At 63.3% G+C, this 27,749-nt stretch overlaps 1 protein-coding gene across 1 annotated transcript; it reads left to right on the plus strand.

Annotated features, from left to right (window-relative positions):
* Positions 1 to 138: 138 nt before the first annotated feature.
* ADGRB2 (adhesion G protein-coupled receptor B2) lies at positions 139 to 27,563 on the plus strand. The gene is made up of 32 exons (XM_051638028.1): positions 139 to 198; positions 7,222 to 7,999; positions 12,644 to 12,727; positions 13,650 to 13,814; positions 15,052 to 15,216; positions 16,257 to 16,421; positions 17,103 to 17,267; positions 17,348 to 17,449; positions 17,561 to 17,667; positions 18,027 to 18,221; positions 18,300 to 18,368; positions 18,468 to 18,576; positions 18,651 to 18,797; positions 19,298 to 19,373; positions 19,445 to 19,547; positions 19,800 to 19,843; positions 20,751 to 20,877; positions 21,430 to 21,533; positions 21,787 to 21,889; positions 22,140 to 22,290; positions 22,592 to 22,661; positions 22,794 to 22,860; positions 22,979 to 23,064; positions 23,627 to 23,725; positions 24,601 to 24,772; positions 24,851 to 24,946; positions 25,105 to 25,144; positions 25,341 to 25,999; positions 26,336 to 26,371; positions 26,547 to 26,651; positions 26,802 to 26,855; positions 26,991 to 27,563. Exons 2-32 carry the CDS (start codon positions 7,237 to 7,239, stop codon positions 27,189 to 27,191), a joined length of 4,629 nt encoding a protein of 1,542 aa, XP_051493988.1. The 5' UTR covers positions 139 to 198; positions 7,222 to 7,236; the 3' UTR covers positions 27,192 to 27,563.
* The last annotated feature ends 186 nt before the right edge of the window (positions 27,564 to 27,749 follow it).

Raw genomic sequence — 27,749 nt, forward strand, 5'->3', positions numbered from 1 at the left:
CCCCGCCCCCCCCCCCGCCTCCCGCCGCCGCCGCCACCACCGGGGCCCCGCGCGCCGCGCGCCCGCTCCCGGCCCCGCGCGCCGCCGCGCTCCCCCGGGCGCGCCCGGGCACCGGCTGCCGCCGCCGCCGCTCGGGAATGGCCAACGCGCTGCTCGCCGCGCCGCGCCGGGGCTACATGCGCTGCTGACGGGGCGCAGGTAAGGGCGGCGGGGGGGGGGAGGAACGGGGACCCCCCCCGGTGCACCGGCACCCTCTCCCCGCCGGTGCACCGACACCCCCCTCTCCCCCGGTGCACCGGAACGCTCCCCTCCCCCCTCCGGAGCACCGACACCCTCCTCCGGGGGACCGGCAAGCCCCCTCCCGGTGCACCGACACTCCCTCCTCGGTGCACCGACCGCCCCCCCGTTTCGCTTCCCGGTACACTCCGCTCCCCTCCTCCGCGGCGCAGCGGGGGCGGCAGCTCGCCGGGGATGCGGGATGCGGCGGCCGGCGCTGCCGGTTGGCAGAGCCCCGGTTCCGTTGTGCCCCCCCCCCGGGCTGCCGCCACCCCCGGCCAACTTTCCTGCCCCGGCGGTAGGTTGCGGGGCCGGGGAGTTGCAACCTCGCGGGGGTACCGGGGATTCCCGGTGCCCGGGGCGGGCAGTGGCATTCCCGGGGCGGCCCCGGCCCTGCCTGGAAGTTGCGCGGGGCTGCGGCGGCGGGGCGGGCTCGGTACCGGGGCTGGCTGTGAGCGGCGGCGTGCCCGAGGCTACCGGTCCTTTCCCGTCTCCGCGGGGCTACCGGTCCCTTCCCCCAGAGCTGCCGGTTTCCCCCCCCCCTCACTGCCGGCCCTCCCTTGAGGCTGCAGTTCTGCCCCCGCAGTCCCCCAGGGGTGTCTGTGCTCCCCCAGGGCTACGAGTCCGTCTCCCTCCCATGCCGGGGCTGCCGGGGCTTCCTCCACGGGGGCTTCTGGTCCCCATCCCTCGGTAGTGCTGGTCCCCCCGAGTGCCTGTTACCCCCCCACAAGCAGTACCAGGGCCCCGGCAGCCCCACGGTGAAGGGGCTTCATGTGTGTAGGTGGGTACACGCGTGTCGATGGGCACACGTGTGGCAGCACGGTGCCGTGGTGTGTCATACAGCAAGGCCATGTGTCTGTCTGCTGGCATCCTGGCAAGCCCTGGCGTGGGCACACATGTGCTGCCAGCTGGGCATGTGTGGGTGCTGGGGGGCTGGTGTCCCCACGCCAGTGCTGGCCACGCACTGTCACTCACGACCGTGGGGAACCGGCACACAACAGGGTGCGTGGGCAGGCACGTTGGCACAGCCCTGGCACCGGGCGGGTGGTTTTGCAGCTCTCCTCTGCATGGGGCTTTGTTGGGTGCCAGAGTGGAGGGGCTGCAGGGACACCCTCCCCTGCACCCCGTGCCATGGTGGTACTGCTGGGATGAGCAGCGCCTTGGGACCGTGGGCGTGCAGCGAGGGCACACGTGGGCGCCCAGCGTGTGCCAGCGTGGGCACGTGCAGCGTGCAGGTGGCAACCGGATCTGGGGGGGAGCAGGGGAGCTGCTTCTCTTCCCAGGGGAACAGAGACCCATGGGGTTGGTGGCAGGAAGGGGTGCCACGTGTGCACACGCATGTGCCCCTGCGGGTCACTTGTTGCAGCACGGGGATTTTCCTGCAGCCGTGCGGGGTGGGTGTGCACCGCTGGCGGCAGCGCGGCGCGTGGACGGCCCTGCGCTTTTCTAGGTCATGTCACTGCTGCCTGTGCTGGATGGTGCTTGGCAGCCAGGGCCACTGGTGACATGGGGAGGTGGCCTCGGAGTGGCTGTGTGTGGCAGAGTGGCTGGTCAGGGAGGGTTTCTGGCCAGGCACTGCCAGTGGCTGGGGCGTGTGTGGAGCTGGTGGCGCCGGGTGGTCTTGGGGTCTGACCTCTCCTCCGTTGAAGGTAGCAGTGATGGCTGAGACAAGGACGGGTCATGGGGGCAGTGGCTTGTGGGGCTCACATAGGGAGCCCATGGGGAGGAGCAGAGTGGCACAGCTGTTGTCTTTGTCACCTGGCTGCTGCCCTCATCAGGAAGGCTCTGGGCCCCATTTCCCAGTGGGGTTCATTACTGGTGGCAGCGGATGCTGGTGTTGGCCATAGGGCAGTGCTGGTCCCTCTGTGCTGGAGCTTGGCAGTGGCTCCTCTTCGAGGCCTGCCTGGCTGCTCATCAAACCTTGTCACCAGATCCCGCGTCGATCCAAAGAGTTTGCAAGAAGCCAGGATACTACAAATTTGGTCTGAGCTGGAGGGAAATGGATACAGAGGCAGCCCTGTGGGTACGGAGCGGGCACCACAGGCAGCTTGCTCTCCGACTGGCAGCTGCATGGCAGGGGTGCTCCAGCACTGCCTGGGAAGGTGCTGCCTGCTCTTTCCAGCTGCCTCCAGCTCTTCTCGATGTCTGCAAGGACCTTTGGCAGCGTGGCCCTTCTGCCTGGGTATTGGCCAGAGGTGCCAGGCTCTTCCCAGAGAGTTGCAGTGGGATCTGTCTTTCTTGGTGGACCTATGGGCTGCAGGAAGCTCTATCCTGGCACCAGCCTGCTGCACAGAGGAGCATTAATAGATGGTTTTTCCTTCATCTGGCGTGTTTGCATCACTGTCAAGTCCCTGTGCTCTGGGCCAGGCCCTCACCAGGCTGGGCAGGACTGGCTGCCTGTGCCCCCCTGCCTGGAGGAAGATGTGCTCGGACAGACAGACACGGACCACAGGACGAGCCACAAGCCCTGGTCCAAGCCCCACACAGCCCTTGGAGCTGGGCTGCTGTGACACCTCGATGCTCCTCCATGGGAATTTGGACTGAGGCCCTGCAAACTCGTTTCCTACCACAGCGTTGTCCTCTAATGGGGACGGGGCTGGCTTTGGGCCACCCAGCTCCACTGCCAAATGTCAGCAGCTCCGTAGCTCCCTGGTGCTTGCGAGGGCCATCGTGTCCCCCCTGCCCTCATCCCATCTGTTCTTTTTTTATGTCCTCCAAGAGCGGGATGGAGCCAGGTCCCTTCTTGGGGCACCTGGGAGGCTCCTGGTGGATCTGGTTCTGGCTGAGACAGTGGGTTAAAAATAGAAATCCCCCTCTGGTATGAGCATGCATCCAGGCTGCCACCCCCCTGCTGCCACTCCTGGTACATAGACCCCCCTTTGGAGCCCTCTTGGGCCTCTCAGCCCCTCCATCCCTTTGCTCTACGGTGCCAGGGCAGGATGGAGCTGTTGGAGAAGAGGGATCTACATCCCAGTGACATGGAAACTACTTGGAAGAGGCTGTGGGAGAGTGATGGGACCAGCCACAGCTGCTGTAATCTCTGTGGGTACCCTGTTGTGGGCATGGGTAGGGGGTCACCTCTGAGGACCCCTGCATCCACGGAGGGGGAGACAGCACATGCTGTTGCCCAGCTGAGTGTAATCCCTAATCCCGGAGATTTCACTGGGCTGTCTCAGCCTTGCTTTTGGAGTGGAGTTTTACCAACAGCAGCTAAGTAAACTAAATAAAAAGGCCTGTGCTTGCCAGTGCTGGCGAGGCTGAGCCAGGGATTGGCAAAGCAGCACCATTAATTACAGCTCGGCACCACTGCCAGCCTGCCGGCTCCAGGAAAGGTGGTGGCAGCGCACCGGGAAAGCCAGCGGGAGAGAGAGGGAGCAGGGAGTTGAGGGAGTGTGGAGGGGGGACACCGGGGTCCCGGGCACTGGGGAGGTTGTGGCACAGCAGGGGGAAGCAGCACAGAGACCCCTCTCCCTGCTGAGCGCATGTGCAGGAGCCCACGTGTGCACAAGCGTGTGCATGCACATGCCTTGCAGGAAGCCGTGCTTTCAGCAGGCTGTGATGGCAGGGGAGTCGTTCCAGCACTTTCACAGGGGTGATTAGTTGGCAGAGAGGCTGTGTTTGGGCTGCTGGGGGCCAGGCAGGGGCTCTGTGCTGGGGGTCCCCAGTGCCAGGAGGACGGGCACGGAGCGGCGAGGGCTGAGCGCGGAGGCAACTTTGAAGTTCCCAGATGTCTTTGAACTGCTAGCGAAGATCCTGGAATTTTGGATCTAGTGAAGATGCTGGAAATGGGAGGGTTGTGGACTCTTCAAGTGGGAAGAGCTCGTTATGGTGTTTTGTTCATCAGTGTCACCTTTGGGCAGGCAGGGATGTGCTCCTGTGGGATTGAGCCCATTTTGTGGCCCCATGGCCATGCCGTGCCACCAGCCAGCCTGCTCCTCTCCAGATGCCACCACCTTTCAGCAGGGACCAGAGGCTTTTACCACTGTGGTTAAACACCCAGGACTGCCTGACCCTTCCTTACCCTCATGCCCTTGTCCCGAGCCATCCTCACATGAGGAATCCTCATGGATCGTAGCTTTTCTACAGCCTATTAAAAGAACACTGTCAGGTTAAAAACCGTGTCTCTTAAAACCCAAATCTCCTTTACTTTGCTGTTAGTCGTTTCTCAGATTATTAATGCCACGGGGTTTAGTGCTGCCCGTTTATCACTTGTGGGGCTGGTTGGTTGTTTCTGGCTGGAGAGGGGAGGTTGTGGCTGAGCTGAAGTGTGATGGTGATCCAGCCCCTGCCGTCCTGGGAGGATGGAGCTGGACCAGGTCCCTGCCGAAATCCCGGTTCGCGTGAAGCATCTTCAGGGAAACAACCTGTTTGTGCAGCGTGAGCAGGGCCGTGGAGCGGTGCCTCCTCCGGCTGCCGGCCAGGGAGCTCCGGTCAGATCCTGCTGGTTCCTGGAGCCAGGAGGGATGCGATGGCAGCGATGGAAAGGAGCCGTGCTCCCGAGGGTGGGGACCCCAGGATGCCGCTCCCCAGGGTCACTTCCTAGTTCTGTGATGGCTCTTTAAAAGCTTTAATTAAAAACCTGCAGGCGGGCAGGGAACAAAGGCAAATGGCAGGGGCTGGAGCCGGTGGCTCCGGCAGGCGGGCGTGCCAGCCGTGCTCCGGGTGCCGGCCCTGGGGAGCAGCACCCGCTCCCCCAGCAGCCCCCCCAGCTCCCCGGGACTGCTGCCATCCCCCCATCAGGCACGGGGATGCAGCCGCTAGTGATGGGCAGTTTTTTCCTTGTGGACCAGAGACATTCCAGAGGCGGAGGGGCCATGGGCACTTAGCAAGGCGAGGCTCGTTCTTGCTGGAGCCTGGTGACGTCCTCGCTGCTGTGCCAGGTAGGGGGTGACAGTGGCCCCTGGGCAGCTCCCACCAGGTGACTCGGTGCTCCAGATGTTAAATATCCCCCCGGGCTCAGCTTGCAGCTCGATGAAATATTTTCACTGCAGCAGCAACAGCAAACGCTGCAGGGAGCGGGGCTGGGGCTGAACCAGCTGTATCGGATTCGCTCTGCTCTGAACGAGTCCCGGCCTTCGGCAGCAGCTTCGGCACGATGCCGGGCTCTCAGGCAGCGGCAGCCGTGGCTCCGGCAGGTTTTTGGGATGGGGGAAGCTCCCCGTGGTCCAGAGAACCTGGATCTTGCACGGTATCGTGTTTAAAATGCAGGGAGCCTGGGGAGATGCAGCAGCCTGGCTGTGCATGTCCCTGACGAGCTTCCCGACAGCTGGGTTGCCCTGGTGGCGGCTGCGCAGGCTGGCTGGGCTCCGGGAGGGATGGCTGGATGGCAGTGCCCGAGCATCCCTCCTTGCTGCTCCTGGGCAAGGGAAGCAAGCACCATCTTGCATCCCTGCCAGGCTGCAGGAGCCCCGGGATCTCGCTGCAGAGCGGCAGCATGTCCCTGCCTGACCTCCTTCTCCTCCTCCTCCTCCTTCTCCTCCTCCTTCTTCTCCTCCCATCCCCAGCTCCCCCCTCAGAGCAGCAGAGCACCGGGATTCTCCGGGGCAACCCAGGACCTTGCTGGGTGCTTCAGGAGTATCAGCAGGGGATGCCCGTGGGGCTGCCTCCTCTAGCCCCCTTTGTCTCCCTGCTGCTCTGGATGTGCGGGGAGTCTTCTGTTTAATTCCTCGGGGGTCTCCTGGGGGAAAAGTGGCTGCAGGAAGATGGAGTTTTCTTTTGCCCCAGATCCCTCTGCTTACATTTGGGGGGGGGGGGGTGTCCTGCCTGGATCCAGCCTGGGGCCTGGCAGCTCCAGCTGGCTCCATCCCAGCCCCTTTCTCCCCATGCCCACAGGCTGCTGGCAGGGCCGGCTGCTGACACCGAGTCCCCGCTGCCGGGGCGGCAGGAGCCAGCGCCAGCCTGTTGCATGAGAGCTGGGTTATTTTTAGCTCTCTAATGTCCCCGTCGTTGCTTCGGCGCAGGCTTGGCAGAGGCTCAGGCTCCTTCCCCGATGAAGGGGGATGCCCTGGTACTGGGGCCTCAGCCGGGGGCGATGCTGGAGCAGGAGATGTTGTTTGGGGGATGGAGAAGAACATTCTGGTGTCATGCCATGCACTCGGCATCCCCCAGACATGGCTGGAATGGAGGGGAGAGGGGACCTTCGGTGATTTTGGAAATCAATCTCTGGAATAATATCCATCCCTGGGGCTGCCCCCTTGTCACTGGCCCAGCAGAGAGGTGCCGACACGTGTGGTGGCCTCAGCCTCTGTGGAGCCACTGTCTGGTCCCACTTAATAAGGCCACCGCATGCATTATTTTATTAATGGGTTATTAAAAAGCTATCCGCAGTGATGCTGCTGCCTGCCCGGCGTGGTGCCCAAGAAATACGTACTTCAATGATTACTCACCCTGTGCTGGGCTCTGGCAGCACGTGGGAGGTCATCAGGCTGCTGAGGTGCTCCTGCACCCCCAGCACATCCTCCCCGGGCTCCTCCACTGAGCAGCCACCCTGTCCCTATGGTGCTCTGGGGCGCCAGTGACAGCTACAAGGCTTTTTATAGCCCCTGCTGGGCAGAAGGTGTTTGGTGGCTCCTTGCTCAGGTTGTGCTTGGCTGGCTCTGATGGGCGAGCTGAGGGCAGGGGTGGTCACTGTGTTAGGGAGCTGCCAGCTTGCAGGGTGGGAGCTGGGTGTCTGCTTTGGGGGTTTTGGGGTCAAGTCGCCAGTCTGTGCTGCATGATCCCTGGCTTTGGCACAGCCTCAGGGATGGAGCAGGTGTCTCCCATGGCTGCTCCCTGCCTGCAAGGGGACATGGACCAGCCAGGATGCTGCTCCCACACTGGCCAGGGCTCGGTGCAGGGTGCTGATTCCCCCATACCAGCTCCACACCCCCCTGGTACAGCAAGGAGCCCGCAGCAGCATGCCTCCTGGTAAGTGTCTTCCTGTCTGTCTGTCTGTCTCTCCCCTAGGGCAAATGCCATAGGATGACCGCTGCTGGTCCCCTCTTACTGGCTGTGATATTGTCAATCCTGTGGCTCACACGGGGCTTCGACCCGGCTCCCAGCGCCTGCTCCGCTCTGGCCTCCGGCGTCCTCTACGGCTCCTTCTCCCTCAAGGACCTTTTCCCCACCATCTCCTCTGGCTGCTCCTGGACCCTGGAGAACCCTGACCCCACCAAGTACTCGCTCTACCTCCGCTTCAACCGGGAGGAGCAGGTCTGCACCCACTTCTCGCCCATGGTGCTGCCGCTCGACCACTACCTGGCCAACTACACCTGCGACCCCCGTGGCGAGGCTGCCAGCCCCCTGCCCCAGGAGGAGGAGGAGGAGGAAGCCGAGCTGGAGCTGTGTGAGGGCCCAGGGCCCTTCACCTTCCTCCATTTCGACAAGAACTTTGTGCAGCTTTGCTTGGCGGCCGAGCCTGAGGCGGCCCCCCGCCTCCTGGCCCCCCAAGCCCTGGAGTTTCGTTTCGTGGAGGTGCTGCTCATCAACAACAACAACTCCAGCCAGTTCACCTGCAGCGTGCTCTGCCGCTGGCTGGAGGAGTGTCTGCAAGCTCCCGGCGCTCGCCGCTGCGGCTTCACCCACGCCGGCTGCAGCTGCCAGGCGGAGAACCCGCCGGTACCGCGGCACAACGGCACCCGGCACGCCCCCCGCACGCCCCTCCCGCCGCCCACCCCCGACTGCTGCCCCACCGACCTGCATTCTGCGAATGCCAACGAGTTCGACCTGCCCGAGGTCCCGCACGGTGAGTCTTGGGGGGGGGAGATGAGCCTCCTGCTCCAGGCAATCTTTCCTGGAGTGATGTGCATGGAGCAGGGAGGCTGTGCCAGGGGTGAATCCTGCCCGTGCGTGTTCCCTGGGGCAGGAGGGTGCAGATCAGGTGCTGTGCCTGGAGCAGGGATGTTGTGCAATGGATGAATCCTGCCCATTAATGTTCCTTGGGGCAGGAAGGCAAAGCTGCGGGCTGTGCATGGAGCAGGGAAGTCATGCAAGGGGCAGATTTGGCCCGTACATGCTCTCTGAGGCAAGAAGATGGAAATTGGGTGCTCTGCACGGAGCAAGGAAGCCATGCGATGGATCTATCTTGCCCATATATGCTCCCCAGGGCAGGAGGGTGCAAAGTGTGTGCTGTGCATGGAACAGGGAAGCTGCGCAAAGGGCAAATCCTGCCTGTACACATTGCCTGGGAGAGGAGGACAGGGAGTTAGGGTTGTTCAGCCTGGAGAAGAAAAAACTCCAAGGGGACCTTATAAGCAACTTTCCAATAACTGAAAGGAGCCTATAAGAAGGCTGAGGAAGAGCTGTTCCCAAGAGCACGTAACAATAGGACAAGGGGTGATGGTTTCAAGCTAGAAAAGGATAGATTTAGGTTGGACATTAGGAAAAAGTTCTGTAATATGAGGGTGGTGGATCACTGGAACAGGTTGCCTAGAGGGGGCCCCATCCCTAGAGACGTTCAAGGTTAGGCCTGATGGGGCTCTGAGCAACCTGGTCTGTGTGAGATGTCCCTGCTTGTTGTAGAGGGGTTGGACTAGATGACCTCTAGATGTCCTTTCCAACCCAAGACCTTCTGTGATTCCACAACACAAACCAGGTGCTGTGCACAGAGCCGGGAAGCCGTACAAAGTGCAAACCCTGTGCACGCTCCCCAGCTCCAGGTGCACCTCTCCTGAGCAGTGGCCAAGCTCAGCCGAGCTGCAGCTCGCTCTGCCTTGGCCAGTGTCCAGCCAGCCCTGTTAGCACCTTTGCTGGCCACGCCAGCCCGGCTGTTTGCCACGGCTGCCCTGGCACAGCCTGCATAGCCCCGTGGCTCAATGCCTCCCCAGCCCAGGGCTGCTGCTCGTCTGACTGCCAGCCCGGAGCAGGAGCCCTGTCACTCCGCATTGCTAGAGATGTGGAAAACAATTTGCAGGTAAAATGACCCTTTCCCGTGGCAAATTACCCTTGACTGCTGCAGCCTGGGCGCTTGTTATTCCAGGCAGGATGTCAGGGCACGGCGGCACAGCGCGGCCGGGCTATTAACCAGGCGGAATGAAGCCATTTACTCGTTACGGAATTGCAGGAGCCTCAAGTGAAGATAAAGCAGTTGTGCTCACCCGGGGCCTGGGCACTGGGGTTGGGCTGCCCTTGGCTGGGAGCTGCTGGCCCAAGAGCTCCCTTCACCTGTGAGGCATCTCTGCCAAGGTGATGCAAGGGGTTTTGGGGGGCACATCTGGCCAGATGTTCCCCTTGCGCCAGAGCTGGTTGATTCACGGGGCGGAGTGATCCCCAACTTAGCTGTGCGAGGTCTTTATCCAGCAGATTAGGTGGTGGTGATGGGCTGTGGGTATATATATAATTTCATTGGGATTTAACATTTATTCCAGGAGCTAAATGTCATTACGGGCAGATCCCTCAGCTAAATCCATGGTCTGTTACAGCTGCAGGGTTATAAATCGCCTCATCCTGAGGGGAGCTGCTTGAGCTGATTTCATTTGGGTTTTTTCATTGTTTTTTTTTTTTCTTCCTTTTTTTTTTCCCCATTTAAATGCCGCTCCGCATGGATGGTTAAGAGCTCAGTGCTGGGTTCAGGTGTCACCCCTGAGGTCAGCCTGGTTGGTTCTCTGCCTTGAGCACCCAGGGGTGCTGCAGGGGCTGACACCTGCCGTGGCCTAGGGCTGTTTGGGGAGCAGCAGGTGCCATGGGCTGGAGGGTGCCCCATCTCCTTGCTTCCCAGGGATGCTTCACCTCTCCATGGCTGGTTTGGTGTGATTAGGAATCATAGAATAATATAATGGTTTGGGTTGGAAGGGATCTTAAAGATCGTCTAGTTCCAACTCCCTGCCAAGGACAGGGACACCTCCCACCAGACCAGGCTGCTCCAAGCCCCATCCAACCTGCCCTTCAACACTGCCAGGGATGGGGCAGCCACAGCTTCTCTAGGCAACCTGTTCCAATGTCTCACGACCCTCATACTGAATAATTTCTTCCTAATGTCCAACCTAAATTTCCCTTCTGGCAGTTTAAAACCGTTCCCCCTTGTCATACCGCATGGCTCAAAGAGGGCACCACAGAATGACAGGTTGTTTCAGGCGGGAAGGGGTCTTTAAATCTCATCCAGTCCAGTCCCCCTGCAGAGAGCTGGGACATCTTCAACCAGATTAGGTTGCTCAGAGCTCCATCCAGCCTGACTTGAAATGTCACCAGGGTTGGGGCACCCACGGCTCGGGTCACCTGGGCCAGTGTCTGACCAACAAATGCTGGGCTGGGTGTTGGAGATGGGGGGGTCCCTGCAGACCCGGCATGCTTGGCCACCAAGCCACCTGCACGCTGACCAGCTGTGACAGAGAGAGCAGGAACAACCCGCTCCTTCCCCAGATTACATTTGACGTTCGATTAAAACCTGGAGGTGCCTGGAGGTGCAATGTTCTTGCGGTGCCGGAGCCGTGAGGGTAACGCGCTGCCTCGGCCGTGCCGCTGCCAGCCGGGCCAGGCCATGGGCAGCACAGAGCGGCCTTCATGGCAGAGAGGGGGGGGGTCCCCAGCTCCCACCTGGCCTCCTCCAGCACCCTGCGGGGTGGAGAATGGCTGCTTTCAGGGTGAGGGTGGCAGGCAGGGCCGGGGGGCTGAATGGCGCCTGTGAGCCCAGGCTTGGCGGGCGCCCAGCGCTGATCTCACCGGCTCTGCTCCGCAGCCATGCCGGGGGCTGGCGCACAACCAGACCCTCTCCAGGCCTCCCTGCCATGCCCCCGGCCCCCACGCCAGCCCCTCAGTATCATCGGTCTCCCCTGGGACCGGGGGGATGCAGTTGGGGGGTTGCAGCCCCCGTGCAGTGCCACTGCTGGGGCCATGCTGGTGGAAAGTGAGGATGGGGTGATGTTGGGCAATGGGGGGGTAGGTCTTTGGAGGGGGCACAGCCCTGCAGAGCCACTGGCACCGGGGCTGGTGGTTCCAGCTCTGGAGCTTGCTCCAGGCTGTGTTTCCCCTTGCACATCCCAAACTGCACAAACCTGGCACAAAGCAGCTCCCACGGTGCTGCTGCTGGGATGAGGCAGCGGTTGCCAGTTTGTGGGGACACAATGGGCCTTGGGGGACAACCTGGGGTCCCCAGGAGAAGCCCCCCACCCTTACAGCCCAGCAGCCCCCCAGAGCAGTGCTGGGTGCTGGGATGGCCGCAGCCGCCCTGCAGTGACAGCCGGGGATTTAATGCTCCAAGAAGGAAATTGAATTTGGTGTCTGTCGAACACAGGCGGGTCGAGCACACTCGTATATCCTCAGGATTTATGGATTTCCCCAGGTGCTGGTCATGGCCTGTGTGATCCTGCCCTGCTGCTCTCAGCCCACTGGGGAGCTGGGCCCTGAAGCTGGACAGACCCTCCAGGGCAGCCCCTCTGCCAACCCGGCCTCCCTGCACCCCCGTGGCATGGGGAAAGGGGCTGAGGGTGCTTTGCTGTGAGGGGGGAGACCCCACGGGCCCAGGCAGGGGTTGGGCTGGGCTGGGCTGAAGGCAAAAGCCAGTAAATTTGGGTCTGGTTTATGGTGCTAGTAAGTGTCAGCACAGGCTGTGCTCCCTGCTGGGGGCTCCTGTACCAGCTGGGTGTATGGCAAGGGGCCATAGCGTGCCCAAAGCATGGCTGGGGGCTCTAGTACCAGGTGTCCCCATGTCACCTCCCTTCTGTTCCTTGGGGACATCACCACACTTGGCTGGCAGTGCCAGGGCAGCTTGGTGAGGTGGTTATGCCATCCCTGGCTGCTGGCACAGCAGCAGGGTGCCCACCAGGGTGGCATCAGTGATGCCCAGGGGATCCCCCCTCTGTTTTCCATAGCACACACCATACACCAGCACCAGCATCCCAGGGGAAACTCTCCAGCATCCTGTGCCTGGGTATGGGGACAAGGGACCTTGCTGCAGAACATGAGGATGGCCTTGGGGGCTTGGGGGAGGCCAGGAAGGGCATCCCCCCCAATACCCGCAGCTGCACCTCCTGCTGAGCCCTCCACATGCCAGTTAATTTCACGCCAAATGCTCTTGATGGATCTCTTGTTATTTTTGGTGAGCCGAGTCATAAATTTGTGCCACTTCACTGCAGCAAGCTGTTAAGTGGGGACGGGGAGCACCTCTGCCCAGCAGAGCAGGGGCACGGGCACCCTGACTGCACTGAGGACGTGGCACCCCAGGCCACATTCCAGCCACAGCCCCTGTGACAGAGGGGTGTGTTTGTGGGGAGCTGTGTCACATCTGGGGTGCTGTGACTGTGCTCAGCCAAGCTCAACCATCTCTGGCCCTTGAGGATGCCATGTGGTGGGGCTGGGTATCCCTGTATCCCCCCTGCAATGTCCTTTTACCCACGGTGGCCTGTCCCCATCCCTGTCACCTGCCTGTTCTCAGCAGAGCCCTCCTTTCTTCTAGGCAATGAGGTTGAGGAGAACCAGAAGGTGAAAACCCAGTGGCCACGGTCAGCAGATGAGCCAGGTGTCTACATGGCCCAGACAGGTACTGGTGCTGCCCTGGAGTGGGGACAAGTACAGGACACTGGTGGCACTGGGCTCGGGTGTGTGGCCATGGGCAGGGGAGATGGAGAAGGAGCGACTCCCTTTGCTTCCTTCCTACCCACGGACTGACTTAATTTGCTTCATTTATATATTTTTCCTGTACACCTTCCTCTGAGGGTTGTAAAGCAAAAAAAAAGAGAGAGAGAGAGAGAGAAAAAAAAAATCCAGTAATTGGTTTGTTCAAATGTATTTATTTGGCAAATCCATCTGGGTAATTTGAGTGCACTGCTCCCCCCTCCCCAGCCCCTCCTGATTTATGGTCGGAGGGCTCAGAGGCAAGCGGGAGATGGATGAGCCCTGGTGCTGGGAGAGGAGTTCCACTCCATGTGCCTGGCATGCAGATGTCCTCCCAGCCACGCTCGGGTGCTCACAGGGGTCCTGCCACGCTGGGACTGCTCAAGAGTGTGGGGTGACCCCGGTGAGAACCTGATCCAGCCTTGGTGTCCCCATGTGACATGGAGCAGCCACAAATGTGGAGCGTCCCACCTGTCTCCAGGACAAATTGTCCCCTTTGGAGCCCTCCTCTGTATATTCCTTTGTAATTTAAACTGATGGCCTTTTCTTCTGGCCTGTCCAATAGTTTCAGAGACATCATCAAGCTTAATAAGAGCCAGGTTGTTGTAAATGTCAATGCTGGGGAGAGGGAACCGTGCTGGGCTGCCTGGCCTGGATGCTGTCCTCGTGCCAGCTGCCATCCCGTGCCCCGATCCCTTCTCCAGGTGCAGCTGGGGCTGGAGGTGGGCACCTTGGCCCCGCCTATGTCCTCAGTGTCCTCCCTGACTGCCTGATCGCTTTCCCGTCCCCCCTTAGGGCTCCGATTTCACCTTCCCAGCCTCTGGTCTCAGGTTTGGTGTCTCCCGCAGGGGACCCGGCGGCAGAGGAATGGTCCCAGTGGAGCGTCTGCTCCCTGACCTGTGGGCAGGGCTCCCAGGTACGGACACGATCCTGTGTCTCCTCGCCCTACGGGACGCTGTGCAGCGGGCTGCTCCGGGAGACCCGCACCTGCAATAACTCGGCGACCTGCCCAGGTACGGGGGGCGTGGGGGCATCTGGGGGACGGGGCGGGGGGTGCCCAGCGCTGGCGGGGCTCAGCCCCAGTGGGCTGAGGGGATGGTTGGCTGGGAAGAGCGGGGACATGTGTTGTTGCGGGGGTCTCTGGGGATGGGTGGACTCTGGCAGGTGGGAGGGGACAAGGAGGGCGGCTCTGCGCCGTGTTGCTGTTGTGGATGCAGGTGTTTTCCATCTCGTGCTGGGCTGCTTCCAGCCCCCTCGGCCTTCCCCCATCACCTGGCATTCCCGGCTCTAGCAACTCCCAGGAAGCTGAGGGAGGTGTCTGGAATGAGTGTCCCAGTGCTCCGTCCCACCCACCGCTCCTGCGGGTGGAGGTTTTGCCTTGGGAGCAGCTCGACCGGCGGCTCCTTCCATCCTCCTTCCCTCCCTTTCCCCTTGCTCCTCCCTCCCCTCTCCATCCTCCCTCCCCTCTCCATCCTCCCTCCCGGCAAACTCAGGGCTTTCCCCCGGTATCTCCGGGTCTTTGTGCTGGTGGAGAAGCCGGGGCTGGAACCTGCGCCGGGGCGTTTGGACCAGTGGGGTGGTCCCCGCTCCTGTGGGGCTGGAGAAGGCTGAGCTGCCCAGTCCTTTGAGACGGGTCGCGGGCAGGAGCAGGCAGGCAGGCCACTGGGGGTCTCGCTGGGCTGTGTCCTGCTCCGTTTGTTCTTGGTGGTGTCTGTGTGTTTTGTGTGGGATGCGGGGCATCGGCGGGGCTGCGGGGTGCTGCCGTGGAAGCCAGGCTACCCTGTCCTAGCCTGGGAGGCTTTGGGGGCTTTGCACCCCCAAAACACACGACTGCCCTCTGCCCTCTGTACTGGGGAGTGCAGCCCTGTCAGGGACATGGAGGAGAATCCTAGAGGATGCTTGTGTACCGTGCAGGTCCCTGCTGCCTTCCTGGGGGTGCTGTGTCTGAGGGGTGGCTGTGCCTGGTGCACCAGGCTGTGCGGGGGGGTCACGCACCGTCGCTACCGGAACCCAGACTGGGGGCTTGGAGCAGGGCAGGGAGCAGCAGCAGCAACGCTGCCTGCTCACGGGGGTTTGGGCTCAGTGTGATAGTGGGGCATCAGAGAGGAGCTGGGACCACACCTGGCTCCACTGCAGACCCCTGGCTCAGGGCACGAGGGGTCTGCGATGGCTGGGACCCCTCGGTGCCGGGTGGAGGAGGAGGCTGGAGCCCTGGAGGGCCGGGAGCCATGGCCCTGTGCTGTGTTGCAGTGCCCGGCGCCTGGGAGGAGTGGTCCCCGTGGAGCCTGTGCTCGGTGACCTGCGGGCGAGGGGCCAGGACCAGGACGCGGCAGTGCGCGGCCGCGCGGCGCGGAGGGAAAGCCTGCGAGGGCCCCGAGCTGCAGGCCAAGCCCTGCAGTATGGCAGGCTGCCCGGGTCAGTACCTCCATCCTTCCCCCTTTGCTCCTTCTTCCCCTGGGAACACCAGGAAGCGGCATCAGCTGAAAGCCAGGGCTGTGCTCCTAGCACAGGGCAGCTGCACTGCGAGGGATGGGTGACACTGCCCTGGGGACCCACGGGTGCTGTGACACGTGTGCACCCTCCTGTCCCCATTGGAAACCCAGCTCCGTCAGCCACGCTGGGCCCACCAGAGGCAATAGGGACCAGCCTGGGGACCGTGGAGGAGCTGGCTCCGTCCATCCCCATCTGCTGTCATGGACCTCCGTGCTGGCACCGGGGTGGTGCAGGGACATCGTGGGGCACCGAGGAGGTGGCTGGAGGTGGTGAAGGGGGTTGGCTGCAGGGTCTGTGTGCTCAGGTGGCAGCGCCATCTCCGTCCCTTCCTCCTGCCGTGGTGGCAGCTGTTGGGTTTCTGCGGCGATGGCCGGGGGTGCCATGTCAGGGCTGGCATTCCCCTGCGTGGTGTGTGGCAGGGCCACGGGCAGGCTGGGAACAGGAGGGAGAGTGGGAGCTGAGCAGCAGCTCCGGCCGGGATGCACCATCCATAGCACGAGTCTTTTCCCGAGGCTGTCCCATGGAGATACTGCTGGAGAGATGACAGGTCATGGCAGCTCCTTCCTCCCCTGCCCTGGTCCATACAGTGGGGGCTCCACAGGCAGGGAGTAATGCCAGGACTGGTGGCTTTGGTGTGGAGAGATGCCAGGGCCGGTGGGTTTGGTGTGGGGCAGTGCTGGTGGCTCACGGTGGGTCCCACAAGCGTGCCCACAGGGCAGGCTGGGCATCGTGGTGCAGCAGGGCGGTAGGAGCAGCCGCTTGGGGTGTCGGGGCCAGTCCTGGTGACAGTCCCCTCGGCTGGGGCCGGGTTCAGCACTGCCCATCGAGGTGGGCACGGGAGGAGCCGGCATGTCCGTAGGTTGGACCCGTTGCGCGGAGAGCCTGGCGTGGGGCGGGGGGGCCGCGCGGCCGAGGGGCCGCCGGCCGGTGGGGGCTGACGCCGCTCTCGCTTGTCCCCGCAGTGGAAGGGCAGTGGCTGGAGTGGGGCGCCTGGAGCCGCTGCTCCGTCACCTGCGCCAACGGCACACAGCAGCGGACGCGCAAGTGCAGCGTCACGGCCCACGGCTGGGCCGAGTGCCGGGGGGCTCACACCGACGCCCGGGATTGCTCCAACCCCGCCTGTCCCAGTAAGGCCCCGCGCGCTGGGGGGGAGCGGGGGGGGAGGCCAGCAGGTGGCCCAGCCACTGCAGTGTCACCGCTGCCGGCAGCCCCCTGAGGATGCAGGCGCGGGAGGGAGCAGGAGCCAAAGGGCGATGCTGGGGATGAGCAGCCACTTCCTTTGTGCTGGCTGCTCCCTCCAGGCACGTCCCAGCTGGAGGAGATGGGGATTTGTGCCCTGCTCTCACCCCTGTGTCACCCTTGGGGGACCTGTTGGTGCCCGGTGACTGCAGGTCCAGGTCCTGGCGTGCTTTGGGCGTGCAAGCTCGTGTGAGCTGGTGTGTGTGCACATGGGGCGGGTCGCGGGGCTTAGGGCTGGCTCTGGGGATGGGGGACACCGTGCAAGAGGATCATCAGGCCACAGCCTGGACCCTGATCTCATTCTGTCCTTCGACCCCATCCTCGTCTTGTCCTTCATCCCCCTTGGTGTCGGTCACGGGGGAGGGGGGGGCTGCGCCGTGACCACCGCAGCAGCTGGAGGGAGCTGATCTCATCTGGAAGAGATTTAATGATTGATCCATGGATTTCACGCCCTGCGGGGCTTTCAGTTCATGGTGCAGGGGGCAGCCACCACTGAGGTGTCCTTGCCCTCCACTGGCTGTTGCTCACCACGCCAAGCCAGGTGTCCCACAGTGTCCCCATCCCCACAGCAGACAGCAAGTGGGGTCCCTGGAACCACTGGAGCCTCTGCTCCAAGACCTGTGACACCGGCTGGCAGCGCCGCTTCCGCATGTGCGAGGGCACCGGCGTGCAGGGCTACCCCTGCGAGGGCACCGGCGAGGAGGTGAAGGCCTGCAACGAGAAGAAGTGTCCAGGTACAGGGCACCCCCTGCCACCCCCTGCCCATCACCTGCATCCGGGCTGTGCCTGAATGCCCCCCTTCTCCCCCCCTTAGCCTACCATGAGATGTGCAAGGACGAATATGTCATGCTGATGACCTGGAAGAAAACAGCTGCTGGGGAGATCATCTACAACAAGTGTCCCCCCAATGCCACGGGTGAGGAATGTGGGGTCAGCACCCCCAGATCCCCCCCTGGGGCAGGACAGGCATCGCCTGTCCTAGGAGGCTGGCTCCCATGCCGATGTTGATCCCAGTTTTCCCACGCAGGGTCCGCCAGCCGCCGGTGCCTGCTGAGTCCCCATGGTGTTGCCTACTGGGGTGTCCCCAGCTTTGCCCGCTGCATCTCCCACGAGTACCGATACTTGCATCTCTCAGTAGGTGCACGCTCTGGCGTGGCCCCCCCTGCCCTCCCCTGTCCTGCCCCCAGCCCCTTACCATCCCTCCAGGGCAGGGAAACCTGGCAGCCACCTTGCTTCACTGGCTCCATATGGAGAAACTGAGACAGGAGTCCCCAGGCAGGGCTGGGAAAGGGGAGTCATGTCCTGGAGTGGAAGGGGGATCCCAGTCTGAGCTGTGCTTCTGTGTCCTCGGGGTTCAAAGGACCCCCCTAGACCCTTTGTGTCCCTTATTAGTGTGATTAGCTCTGCACTGTCCCCTTCTGGGCGTGATGAAGGGACCTGGGGACGTGGTGGTGGCAGAGGGGTGACAATGGTGTGTGTGTCCCCCGTACAAGCTGCGGGAGCACCTGGCCAAGGGGCAGCGGGTGCTGGCGGGCGAGGGGATGTCGCAGGTGGTGCGGAGCTTGCTGGAGCTCATGGCCCGCAAGACCTACTACAGTGGGGACCTGCTCTTCTCCGTCGAGATCCTGCGCAACGTCACCGACACCTTCAAGAGGGCCACCTACACCCCGTCCGCCGAGGACGTGCAGGTAGCGGGCAGGGGACGGCAAGGGACACCCCCGGGGTGGTCCCCAGACTCCCAGCCCCTCTGAGCCCCCTCCCCGCAGCGCTTCTTCCAGGTGGTGAGCTACATGGTGGACGCAGAGAACCGGGACAAGTGGGAGGATGCCCAGCAGGTCAGTGGTGCGGGGCACTGGCAGCTGGCTGGGGTGAGCGGGATGTCTCCACCTTGGGGACGTGTCCCGGTGGCTGTGGAGCTGGACCCTTTCCCACAGGTCTCGCCTGGCTCCGTGCACCTGATGAAGGTGGTGGAGGACTTCATCCACCTCGTGGGGGATGCGCTGAAGGCCTTCCAGAGCTCCCTCATTGTTACTGACAACCTGGGTGAGGGTCAGGGTGGGCACAGGGCCCCGGTGGGGGCCGGGGGGCAGCCAGTGACACCCGCTGTGCCCCGGCAGTGATCAGCATCCAGAGGGAGCCCGTCTCTGCTGTCTCCAGTGACATCAACTTCCCCATGAAGGGGCGGCGGGGGATGAAGGATTGGGCCCGCAGCTCCGAGGACAAGCTCTTCATCCCCAGGGAGGTGCTGAGCCTGGCCTCTGCTGGTGAGGAGCGAGTGTGCTCTGCACATGTGTGGGAGAGGGCTGGGCAGGTGTGTGCACATGGGAGTGTGCAAATATGTGCATGTATGAGCATGCACACGTGAGTGCACACCTGCTGCTATGCACGTGTGCACATGGAGCCTGCACATCTGGGAGTGTGGATGTGTGTACACATGAGCCTGCACATGTGAGTGTGCATCGGGTGTTGTGCACATATGTGTGCATGTGAACATGTGTGAGCTTGAGTGTCTGGGACTGTGCACGTGTGAGAGTTCACATCTGGGAGCATAGGTATGTGCGTTTGCACCTCTGGGAGTGCACACGCATGGGAGCACACAGGGTGAGCATGCAGGTGGCCTCCTGCCAGCCCTTGAGTGTTCCCGTGTGCCTTGCCTGTGCTGGGGGGGGGTTGCATGACCCCCCACGTGTCGGGGCAGGCGTGTGGGCTGTGACGTGTCCTCGCTGAGCCCACCCCTGTGCTGCTTCCCCTGCTCTCTCTGCAGAAGCAGACGAGTCGTCCCACTTCGTCATCGGGGCCGTGCTGTTCCGCACCCTGGGGCTGATCCTGCCCCCACCCAGGTCAGTGGGGCTGCCCGCTGTCCCCCGCCCGGTGTCTGCATCCCTGTCACAGCATGTCCCCCTCCCCGCAGGGCCCCCCTGGCCGTCACCTCCAAGGTGCTGATGGTGACGGTGCGCCCACCTACCAAGCCAGCGGAGCCCCTCGTCCTGGTGGAGCTCTCCCACATCATCAACGTGAGTGTCCCCCTCCTGTCCCATCACCGTGTCACCTCTCAGTCCCCTGTGGGTCCCATCAGCTCTGGCACTGAGAGCCAGGCAGGGACCAGCAGCTCTCAGCTGGTGGCCACAAGTACTCGGCTCTGTGCCCTCAGTGGGGATGTGCCAGCACCAGGGGAGCTGGGCAGGTCCCCACAGGCCATGTCCTCTTTTGGGGGTGGGGGGGCGCAGGGCAAGGGGTGAAGCACTGACCTGGCTGTTTGTCTGCAGGGCACATCCCACCCGCAGTGTGTCACCTGGGACTACTCGAGGACGTGAGTGAGGGACAGGGGGGACAGGGACACCCTTTCCATGCCCTAGCTGGCGGGTGATGCTGGGGACATTTATGCCATCAGTCTGCCAGATGCCATTTGATGTGCTGTGGCAGGAGCAATGGAAAGTAGGGCATGGTGGGGGGGTGGGAAGTGGCAGTGCCAGCCCCCCTGCCCTCGTACCCTCTGCAGCTGAGGTCACTGGTTCCAGTATAACTCCCATGCTGACAGGGAGATGTGTGGCTATGATTAGTGTGGCAGGTCTCAGCCTGGCCCGGAGGAGCTGTGTCCCCAGCTGTCCCACAGACCCAGTTCCTTATTCTCCTGCCTTTCCTGGGACCTGTAGCTGTTCTCCCTCTGCATGGGCAGCATAACCACAGGGCCCCCCCTCCCAGCTCCCTCCCAGGGGGCTCCCCATGGCAGGAGGGGAGCATCACCCCCCAGGCAGGTCAGGCTTTGGGCTTGCACATCTCTGCTGTGTGAGCCATGGCTCACGCTGAGGGGGGTGTGAGTACCGGGGGGGGTCCCTCGGGCTGCCCCTGCCTGCCCTGGCACTGCCTCAGCCCCCCTCCATTCCTGTAACCCCTCCTCCTGGGCCTGGCCCCCTCCATCTGTGGTTTGCCCTCCCACCTCCAAACCTGGGTGAGATTATTAAACCCCAAGCCTTCATGTTGTGTGGCTCCCCAGGGGGATCAAAACCAGGGCAGGCGGGGGCAACGGAGCAGGGATGGCTTCAACCCCCCCACGAGGGGCTCAGGGGAGCCTCATGTCCCCTGGCAGTGCCCCACGTGCCCCATCTGCCTCCCCCAAGGCAGGGGCCAGCAAGGGGTTAACTGAGGAGAAGCTCCAGGGGCTGTGAGTGTGTTTGATCATTTCAAATTGCTCTCCTTCCTCTCGTCCCATTAATCAGGGATGCTGGCTTGGGAAACTGGGACACGGAGAGCTGCCAAACCCTGGAGACCCTCCCGGCTCACACCAAATGCCAGTGCCGCCAGCTCGCCACCTTCGCCGTCCTCGCCCAGCTGCCCAGAGACCTGGTAGGGGACAGGATGGGGACAGGGATGAGCCTGTTGGGGACACGGGCCATGAATGGGGGGTGATCCCCAGGCAGTGGGACTGGGGGTTCCAAGGGAGGATGGCGATTGGTGGGGGCTGCAGTGCCTGCGAGCACCCTGGTAGGATGGAGGGGGCACTGGAGGATTGGGGGGTGACTCCCACCAGGGCAGGCGTCCCTGCACCCCCTTGGCCCCCCCGAGGGTGGGCTGGTGTGGGAAGGGGGCTTCTGTGGCCAGTAGGGCTCGATATGGGGCATTGCTGCATGCCACCCTCCTGGCAGGGGAGGGGAGGGGGCAGCCTTGGTCCCAGACATCCCCCCAACCCCATTGCTATTCCGCCTGCATCCCCCGTTGGCATGGAGATGGGCACGGGTCCCCAGGAAGGCACCTTGGCTGCTCCACTGCTGCCACTGACCCCCTCTGGAGCCTGGGGGTCCCCAACAGGGGGTGGGGGACCCATCAGGGGGCTGGCAGAGAGTAGCCATGGAGGGCTGGGCTCAGTCACCCTCCCCCCCCCCCCAAATTCCCCACCAGGCCATGGACCCCTCGGGGACCCCATCGGTGCCGCTGATGATCGGCTGTGCTGTCTCCTGCATGGCCCTGCTGACCCTGCTGGTGATCTACGCTACCTTCTGGAGGTGACCCAGGGACAGCTGGGGACATGGGGGCACTTGGGGAGGGGGCAGCGAAGGGGGGCACCACACCAACTCAAAGTTGAGCATCAGTAAATGTAACGTGGGAGGAGAACAACCCCAGTGGCAGCCGGGGGGGAGAGGTGCCTGGGCACCGTCCCTGGCCCAGGACAGCACCTACCTGCCACCAGCATGTGGGGGACATGAGACAGGGAAGGGACAGGCTGTCACTCCAGCCCGATGCTGCTCCTGCCCGTAGGTTCATCAAGTCAGAGCGCTCCATCATCCTCCTCAACTTCTGCGTCTCCATCCTGGCTTCCAACATCCTCATCCTCGTGGGCCAGTCCCAGATGCTCAGCAAGGTGGGTGCCACCACCATGTCCCGCTCGCAGGGGCTGTGGAGGGGTCCGAGTCCTCTCTTTTCGGCTGGTCACCTCATCCCTACTGGCTCAAGGCAGCAGATTGGATTTGGATTAACTCGATCTCGGGATTAAATCCTTTGCGCTGGAGGCTTTGACACAAACCTCACCCGGGCGTGGGCATTTAACCTCTGCAGTGCCAGGCATGTGGTCATGCCAGGATACCTCTCCCAATGTTCCTTTGTCCCTGCAGGGTGTGTGCACCATGACAGCTGCCTTCCTCCACTTCTTCTTCCTCTCATCCTTCTGCTGGGTGCTGACAGAAGCCTGGCAGTCCTACCTGGCGGTGATCGGCCGGATCCGGACACGCCTGGTCAGGAAGCGCTTCCTCTGCCTGGGATGGGGTAAGTGCCAGGCAGGGCTGGTCCCGGGATGGGGTGGAGGGGGGAAACCATGCACTCCTCCCCGGTACCCTGCAGTGTTATCAGAAGGGGAAACTGAGGCACAGAGGAGGAAAGCAGAGCCAAGTGTCTTGGTCCTTTCAACAACAGCACCCTCTGACCAGCCAGAAAATGGGGACCTGCTAGAAGGGCCCCATCACTGTCCCCATCAATGGGAACAGTTGCAGGGCCAATACTGGGGGGGGACGGGGACGGGACAGTGATGCCACCCCCCTGCAGCTCCAGCCTTGTCTTCCCTCTCCAGGGTTGCCAGCCCTCGTGGTCGCAGTCTCCGTTGGCTTCACGCGGACCAAAGGCTATGGGACAGCGAGCTAGTATGTGGGGACATGGGGGAAAAAGGGCTGGGTGTGGGGACCACTCTGGGCTGGCACCAGTGCTGGAAGCAGGGGCTGGGGACAGAGGAGTCCCCTCTCTGTCAGCCCCTGACGTGCCATGGTCCCCTGCAGCTGCTGGCTCTCTCTGGAGGGTGGTTTGCTCTACGCCTTCGTGGGACCTGCTGCTGTCATCGTGCTGGTGAGCTGACCCCTGAGCCTTGGACCCCCAAACTCCACTGGTGCGGGGCATCCCCCCCAGTCCCGGCTCCCCAAGGGCTCCACACCCAGCCCTGAGCCCAGCGCTGCTCTCGCCCCAGGTGAACATGCTGGTTGGCATCATCGTGTTCAACAAGCTCATGTCCCGAGATGGCATTTCAGATAAGTCAAAAAAGCAGCGAGCTGGGTAAGTGCCCTGTGCCCCGTGGGGGTGTCCCTGGGGTTGGCACCGAGCGCCCTGCCCTGCTGAGGGGCATGGCATGGGGTCTCAGCGGGCTGAGGATGGGGCAGACTTCACCTTATCAGTGGGTGGAAGGAGCTAAGTCAGGGGAAAACGCAACCCCTTTTTAGGAGCTGCTGGAAGGGCAGTAGCTGGGGGGTGGGAGAGTCACCCACAAACCTTCCCCGGGGTGAGGGGAGCCCGCACACTGCGGAAGCCCCTCCCTGCCACCAGAGGAGGGGGCTGAGCCCTGCCGTCCCCGCCCCGCTGCCGCTTGGCCACCTCTGCCCGTCATTAACAACTGCAGCCGCCCTTGACTAACCCGGCTCTTTCTCTCTCTTTTCCTTCTCCCATTTGCTTTTTGCCTGTGTCTGTCCATCCATCCATCCGTCCGTCCATCCATCTGTCCATCCATCTCTCCGCCCGTCCCCGCCCCCTCGTGCTGTCCCCATGGCCTTGCTCCCCTCGCCTCCATCCCCGCCTGGCCCGGTCCTGGCCGCGGGGCGCCGGGGGGGTGATGGGCACGTAGCTCCAAGCCCCCCCCGTGCGGCAGCCTGCTGCTGAAATGCACCAAGTGCGGCGTGGTGTCCAGCGCGGCCATGACCTCCGCCACCGCCAGCAGCGCCATGTTAGTGCCCGCTTCTCCCCCCCTGCCCCGAGCACAGCCTTGAACCCCTGGGGAGCAAGAGGGGTGGGCTCTGGGCATCACCCCCCGAGGGACTTTGGGGGTCTTGTGGGCAGGGCCAAGGCTGCGTGCTCGGGGCAGCCCCGGGCGCGCGTGTCCCACCGCGGCCATCACGTCTGCATGGCATGGCTTCCTGCAGGTCACCTCATTGCCAGGGTTGGGGTGCAGGGGGGACTCAGCTCCTCATCCCTGGGTGGCTTGGGAGGGCACAAGGAGCAGCATGCTATGGGGTGTGGGCTAGTCCTGGCCTTGGGGGTGTCTCCAGGACCCTCTCCCCAGCGTGTGAGCCCCCATGGGTGCTGGATGGGACATGTCCATTGGGCTGGGCTGTGACCAGTGCCCCGAGGTCCCTGCTCCAGGGGTTTGGTTGCAATAGGACCACTGCCAAAATTCACTGCTTAGAAAAAAACGCTGAATCCTACATTTATGTTCTTGTGGCGGTGAGAGTGGCCCTGTGTCTGCCCAGAACCCTTGCGGCCAGGGATGGGGACATGCTGGCTGTGCCCTGTCTGGCCAGCTCAGTGATGCCCACGGCTCAGCCTGGGTTGTGCCAGTGCTACGGGTGGAGGAGAAGGAGCCCACACACCCCCTTGCCCTGAGACAGGCAGTGCCCACAGCCCCCACCAGCTTGGGGACAGCCAGCAGGAGGGGACAGCAGGGGTCTGATGGGGCACATGGTGTTTGTGGGGTGCTTGGGCTGGGGTCCCCGCGCCGTGCACGCATGGCCAGGCCCTTGTGGGGCTGGGGACGATGCTTGGGGGGTTGCAGGGCGGCTCCAGCACGGTGGGCTCACCCCGGCCCCTCTCTCCCTGCCCCAGGGCATCGCTGTGGAGCTCCTGCGTGGTCCTGCCTCTGCTGGCGCTGACCTGGATGTCGGCCGTGCTCGCCATGACCGACCGGCGCTCCATCCTCTTCCAGGTCCTCTTTGCCGTCTTCAACTCCGTCCAGGGCTTCGTCATTATCACCGTACACGGGTTCCTGCGCCGAGAGGTGGGGCAGCCCCGGGGGCGGGGACACCAAGGGGGGACATCCCCGGCCACGGGGCCGTGACCAGCTCTGTCCCTGCAGGTCCAGGACGTGGTGAAGTGTCAGATGGGGGGGTGCAGGGGCGAGGAGAATGAAAACTCGCCCGACTCCTGCAAGAACGGGCAGGTGCAGATCCTGGTGAGTGCGGGAGCACTGGCACGGACAGGGCTGGGCTGGGTCCCCCTTGCAGCCCCCCTGCCCCCCGTGCTGGCCAAGGTGCATTCATTTCCTTGTCTCTCGCCCTCTCTTTCTCTCCTCTCTCTCTCTCTCTTTCCCCTCTTTCTGTATTTTTATAGACAGATTTTGAAAAGGACGTTGACCTGGCGTGTCAGACAGGTGAGGTGTCCCCTGCCTCCCATGCTGGGGACAAGGACATCATCACACTGCACCTGGGGAGGGACAGGCAGTGTGTGCTGGGGTGGGCATGATGCCACTGCTCAGGGGGTCAGTCCGGCCTCCTCACCTTCCCATGGGACCCCCAGGGCTGGTTCTGCCCCTCGGGGATGGCTCTGACCTCCCTCCCTGCCCACAGTGCTGTTCAAGGAGGTGAACACCTGCAACCCTGCCACCATCACGGGCACCTTATCCCGCATCTCCCTGGATGGGGATGAAGATCCCAAGCTCAACACCACTTCAGAAGGTGGCTTGGGCTTCTCTAGCCTGCCGGGGAACATCCCTCCCTCCAGCATCCTGGTCCAGGTCCCCAAGATGACACCCAACGTGGTGGCGGGCTTGGGTGAGCTGGGTGAGCCACCAGCACAGCCACTGAGCCTGGAAGCACCGGGTCCTGTCTACCTGTGCACGGAGAGCAGCCTGAGGCCCCTGGAGTATGGCTGGCTGCGGGCCCCCGAGCCCCCCCGGGAGAGTGACTACATGGTGCTGCCCCGCCGCACCGGCAGCCTCAAGCCCTTCCCACGGGAAGAGAGCACCCTCGGTCCCGGAGCTGAGGAGGGGGTGCCTGGTGGGACAGGGCGCCCAGCAGCTGAAGGGGATGCCTACCCCAGCTTCGTGGCAGTGGACCACGTCAACGTGAACTTGAACCAGCCCTATGCGACAGTGAAGGCCCCCTACGGCCTCCAGTTCAAGCAGCATCCCACTGTGAGGCAGATCCTGGCCTCGGAGCTGTCGGAGCGCAGCCGCACCATGCCCCGCACCGTCCCTGGCTCTGCCATGAAAGTGGGGTCCCTGGAGGTGAGCAGGGGGGCTGGCATGCCCCACACGTGTGGGGACGGAGATGTGTGGGAGGGGGTGGGTGAGCATGCAAGAGCCCGCCTGAGTGTGTGTGCAGGTCCCTGTGCTCCCTGCTCAGCATCACACCCTCCTGCCCGGGGCTGTCCTTGCCCTGGTAGCTCAGCTGGGAGCTCCGTGTCTCCAGCTGGACTCTGTCCCCTGCTTGTGGCATGGCTTGGGGCTGGCATGAACTCCCCCCCTGCTCTGCTTTCCTGACATCCTGGACCTGCAAAGACCTTTCCCTCTTTTTTTCCACCTCCTCCCCCTGCTCCGGGCCCTGCCTGTCCCCCCTGCCAGAGGAAGAGGTTGCGATACTCTGATCTGGATTTTGAGGTAAGTTCCCCCACAGGGCTCCCCACCAGTGCCCACTGTGGTGTCAGGTGCCATCCTGGGACAGAACCACCTCGTTCCCGGTCCCCTCCGGGTCGCTGTCAGCAAAGCAGCAGCCGAGCTTGGAGGAGCTTCCTAGCAGGCAGTAAGGAGCACTGGCTCCACTCTCGCCCTGCAGAAGGTGATGCACACACGGAAGCGTCACTCTGAGCTCTACCATGAGCTCAACCAGAAGTTTCACACGTTGGACCGGTACCGGGCCCCGGCTGCCGGCTCCTCCAAGGTGAGATCCTGGAGGTCCCGTCCTGCCCTGGTTTGCTCCCCCACACTCCTCCACCTTCCCGCTGCATGGACTGGGGTACCTAGGGAGGATGAGGGAGCAGGACCATCCCCAGGACGATGCTGGAGCTGAGTGCTGTAGTTTTCTCCGCAGCGAGAAAAGCGGTGGAGCGTCTCATCGGGCGGCGGGGAGAAGAGCATGGCCAGTGTAAGTGCCCTCAGGCCCCTGGGGCTGACCCAGGCCGTCCCGAGAGGGGTGGGAAGGTGGAGCGGGGTGGCTGTGCTGGTGGGTGCTGGTGAGACAGAGCCATGCAGTGCCATGCACCCCTTCCCCTCGCCACAGCTGCCCCTTGCACTGCAGGATGCGGCCAGACCTGAGGAGCCGCCGGTGCCGGCGCCGAAGCCGTGGAGCACGTTCAAGGCGATGACACTGGGCTCCCTGCCCAGCGCCCAGCGGGACCGGCTGGAGCTGCGCTGTGCGGACTGGGAGGGACCCTGCGCCGGCCTGGATGCGGCTGATGGCGATTTCCAGACGGAGGTGTGAGCCCTGCGCCGGCACCGCCATCGCCACGGGGCGAGGACGAGCCACCGCGCTGGGTTTGCTCCGTCTTCCTTGGCGGCCGGGGGGGCTGCCCCTGCTGGAGGGACCGTGCTCCCCCCCAGCTGCAGCCACCTCCCGCCCGTCCTTGCGTGGTTTCCTCCTCCCTGCCACCTTCCGGACAGGGGTGCGGAGGGGACACGTGCACCCCCCTCCCCACACTCACCCACCGATCACGCCTGCATCCCCCCCCCCGGGGCAGGACCGGCCGTCACGGCCGTCAGATTTTCGTTCTTTTCTACCGGGATGTTTCTTCACACCGTGCACCGTGTGCACGTCAGCGGCCGGGCTGCCCTCGCCCCCCCCCCCCCCGGGGCCGCCCCCTTCCCACCCTCCCCACCCCATGGGGCAGGTGCTGTCGTTGTTGGAAATAAAAGTTCACTCTCTGTGGTGCCGTGGGGCCGCGGCTGCTGCTTCGTGTGGGGGTCTGGCCATCACCCGGTGGGGACCTCCAGTCTGTCTGCTCCCCCCCCCCAGCCCCCTCCCCACTCCATCTCTGCCCCC

This window comes from Apus apus, chromosome 21 (genome assembly GCF_020740795.1).
Source record: "Apus apus isolate bApuApu2 chromosome 21, bApuApu2.pri.cur, whole genome shotgun sequence".
Classification (NCBI taxonomy): domain Eukaryota; kingdom Metazoa; phylum Chordata; class Aves; order Apodiformes; family Apodidae; genus Apus; species Apus apus.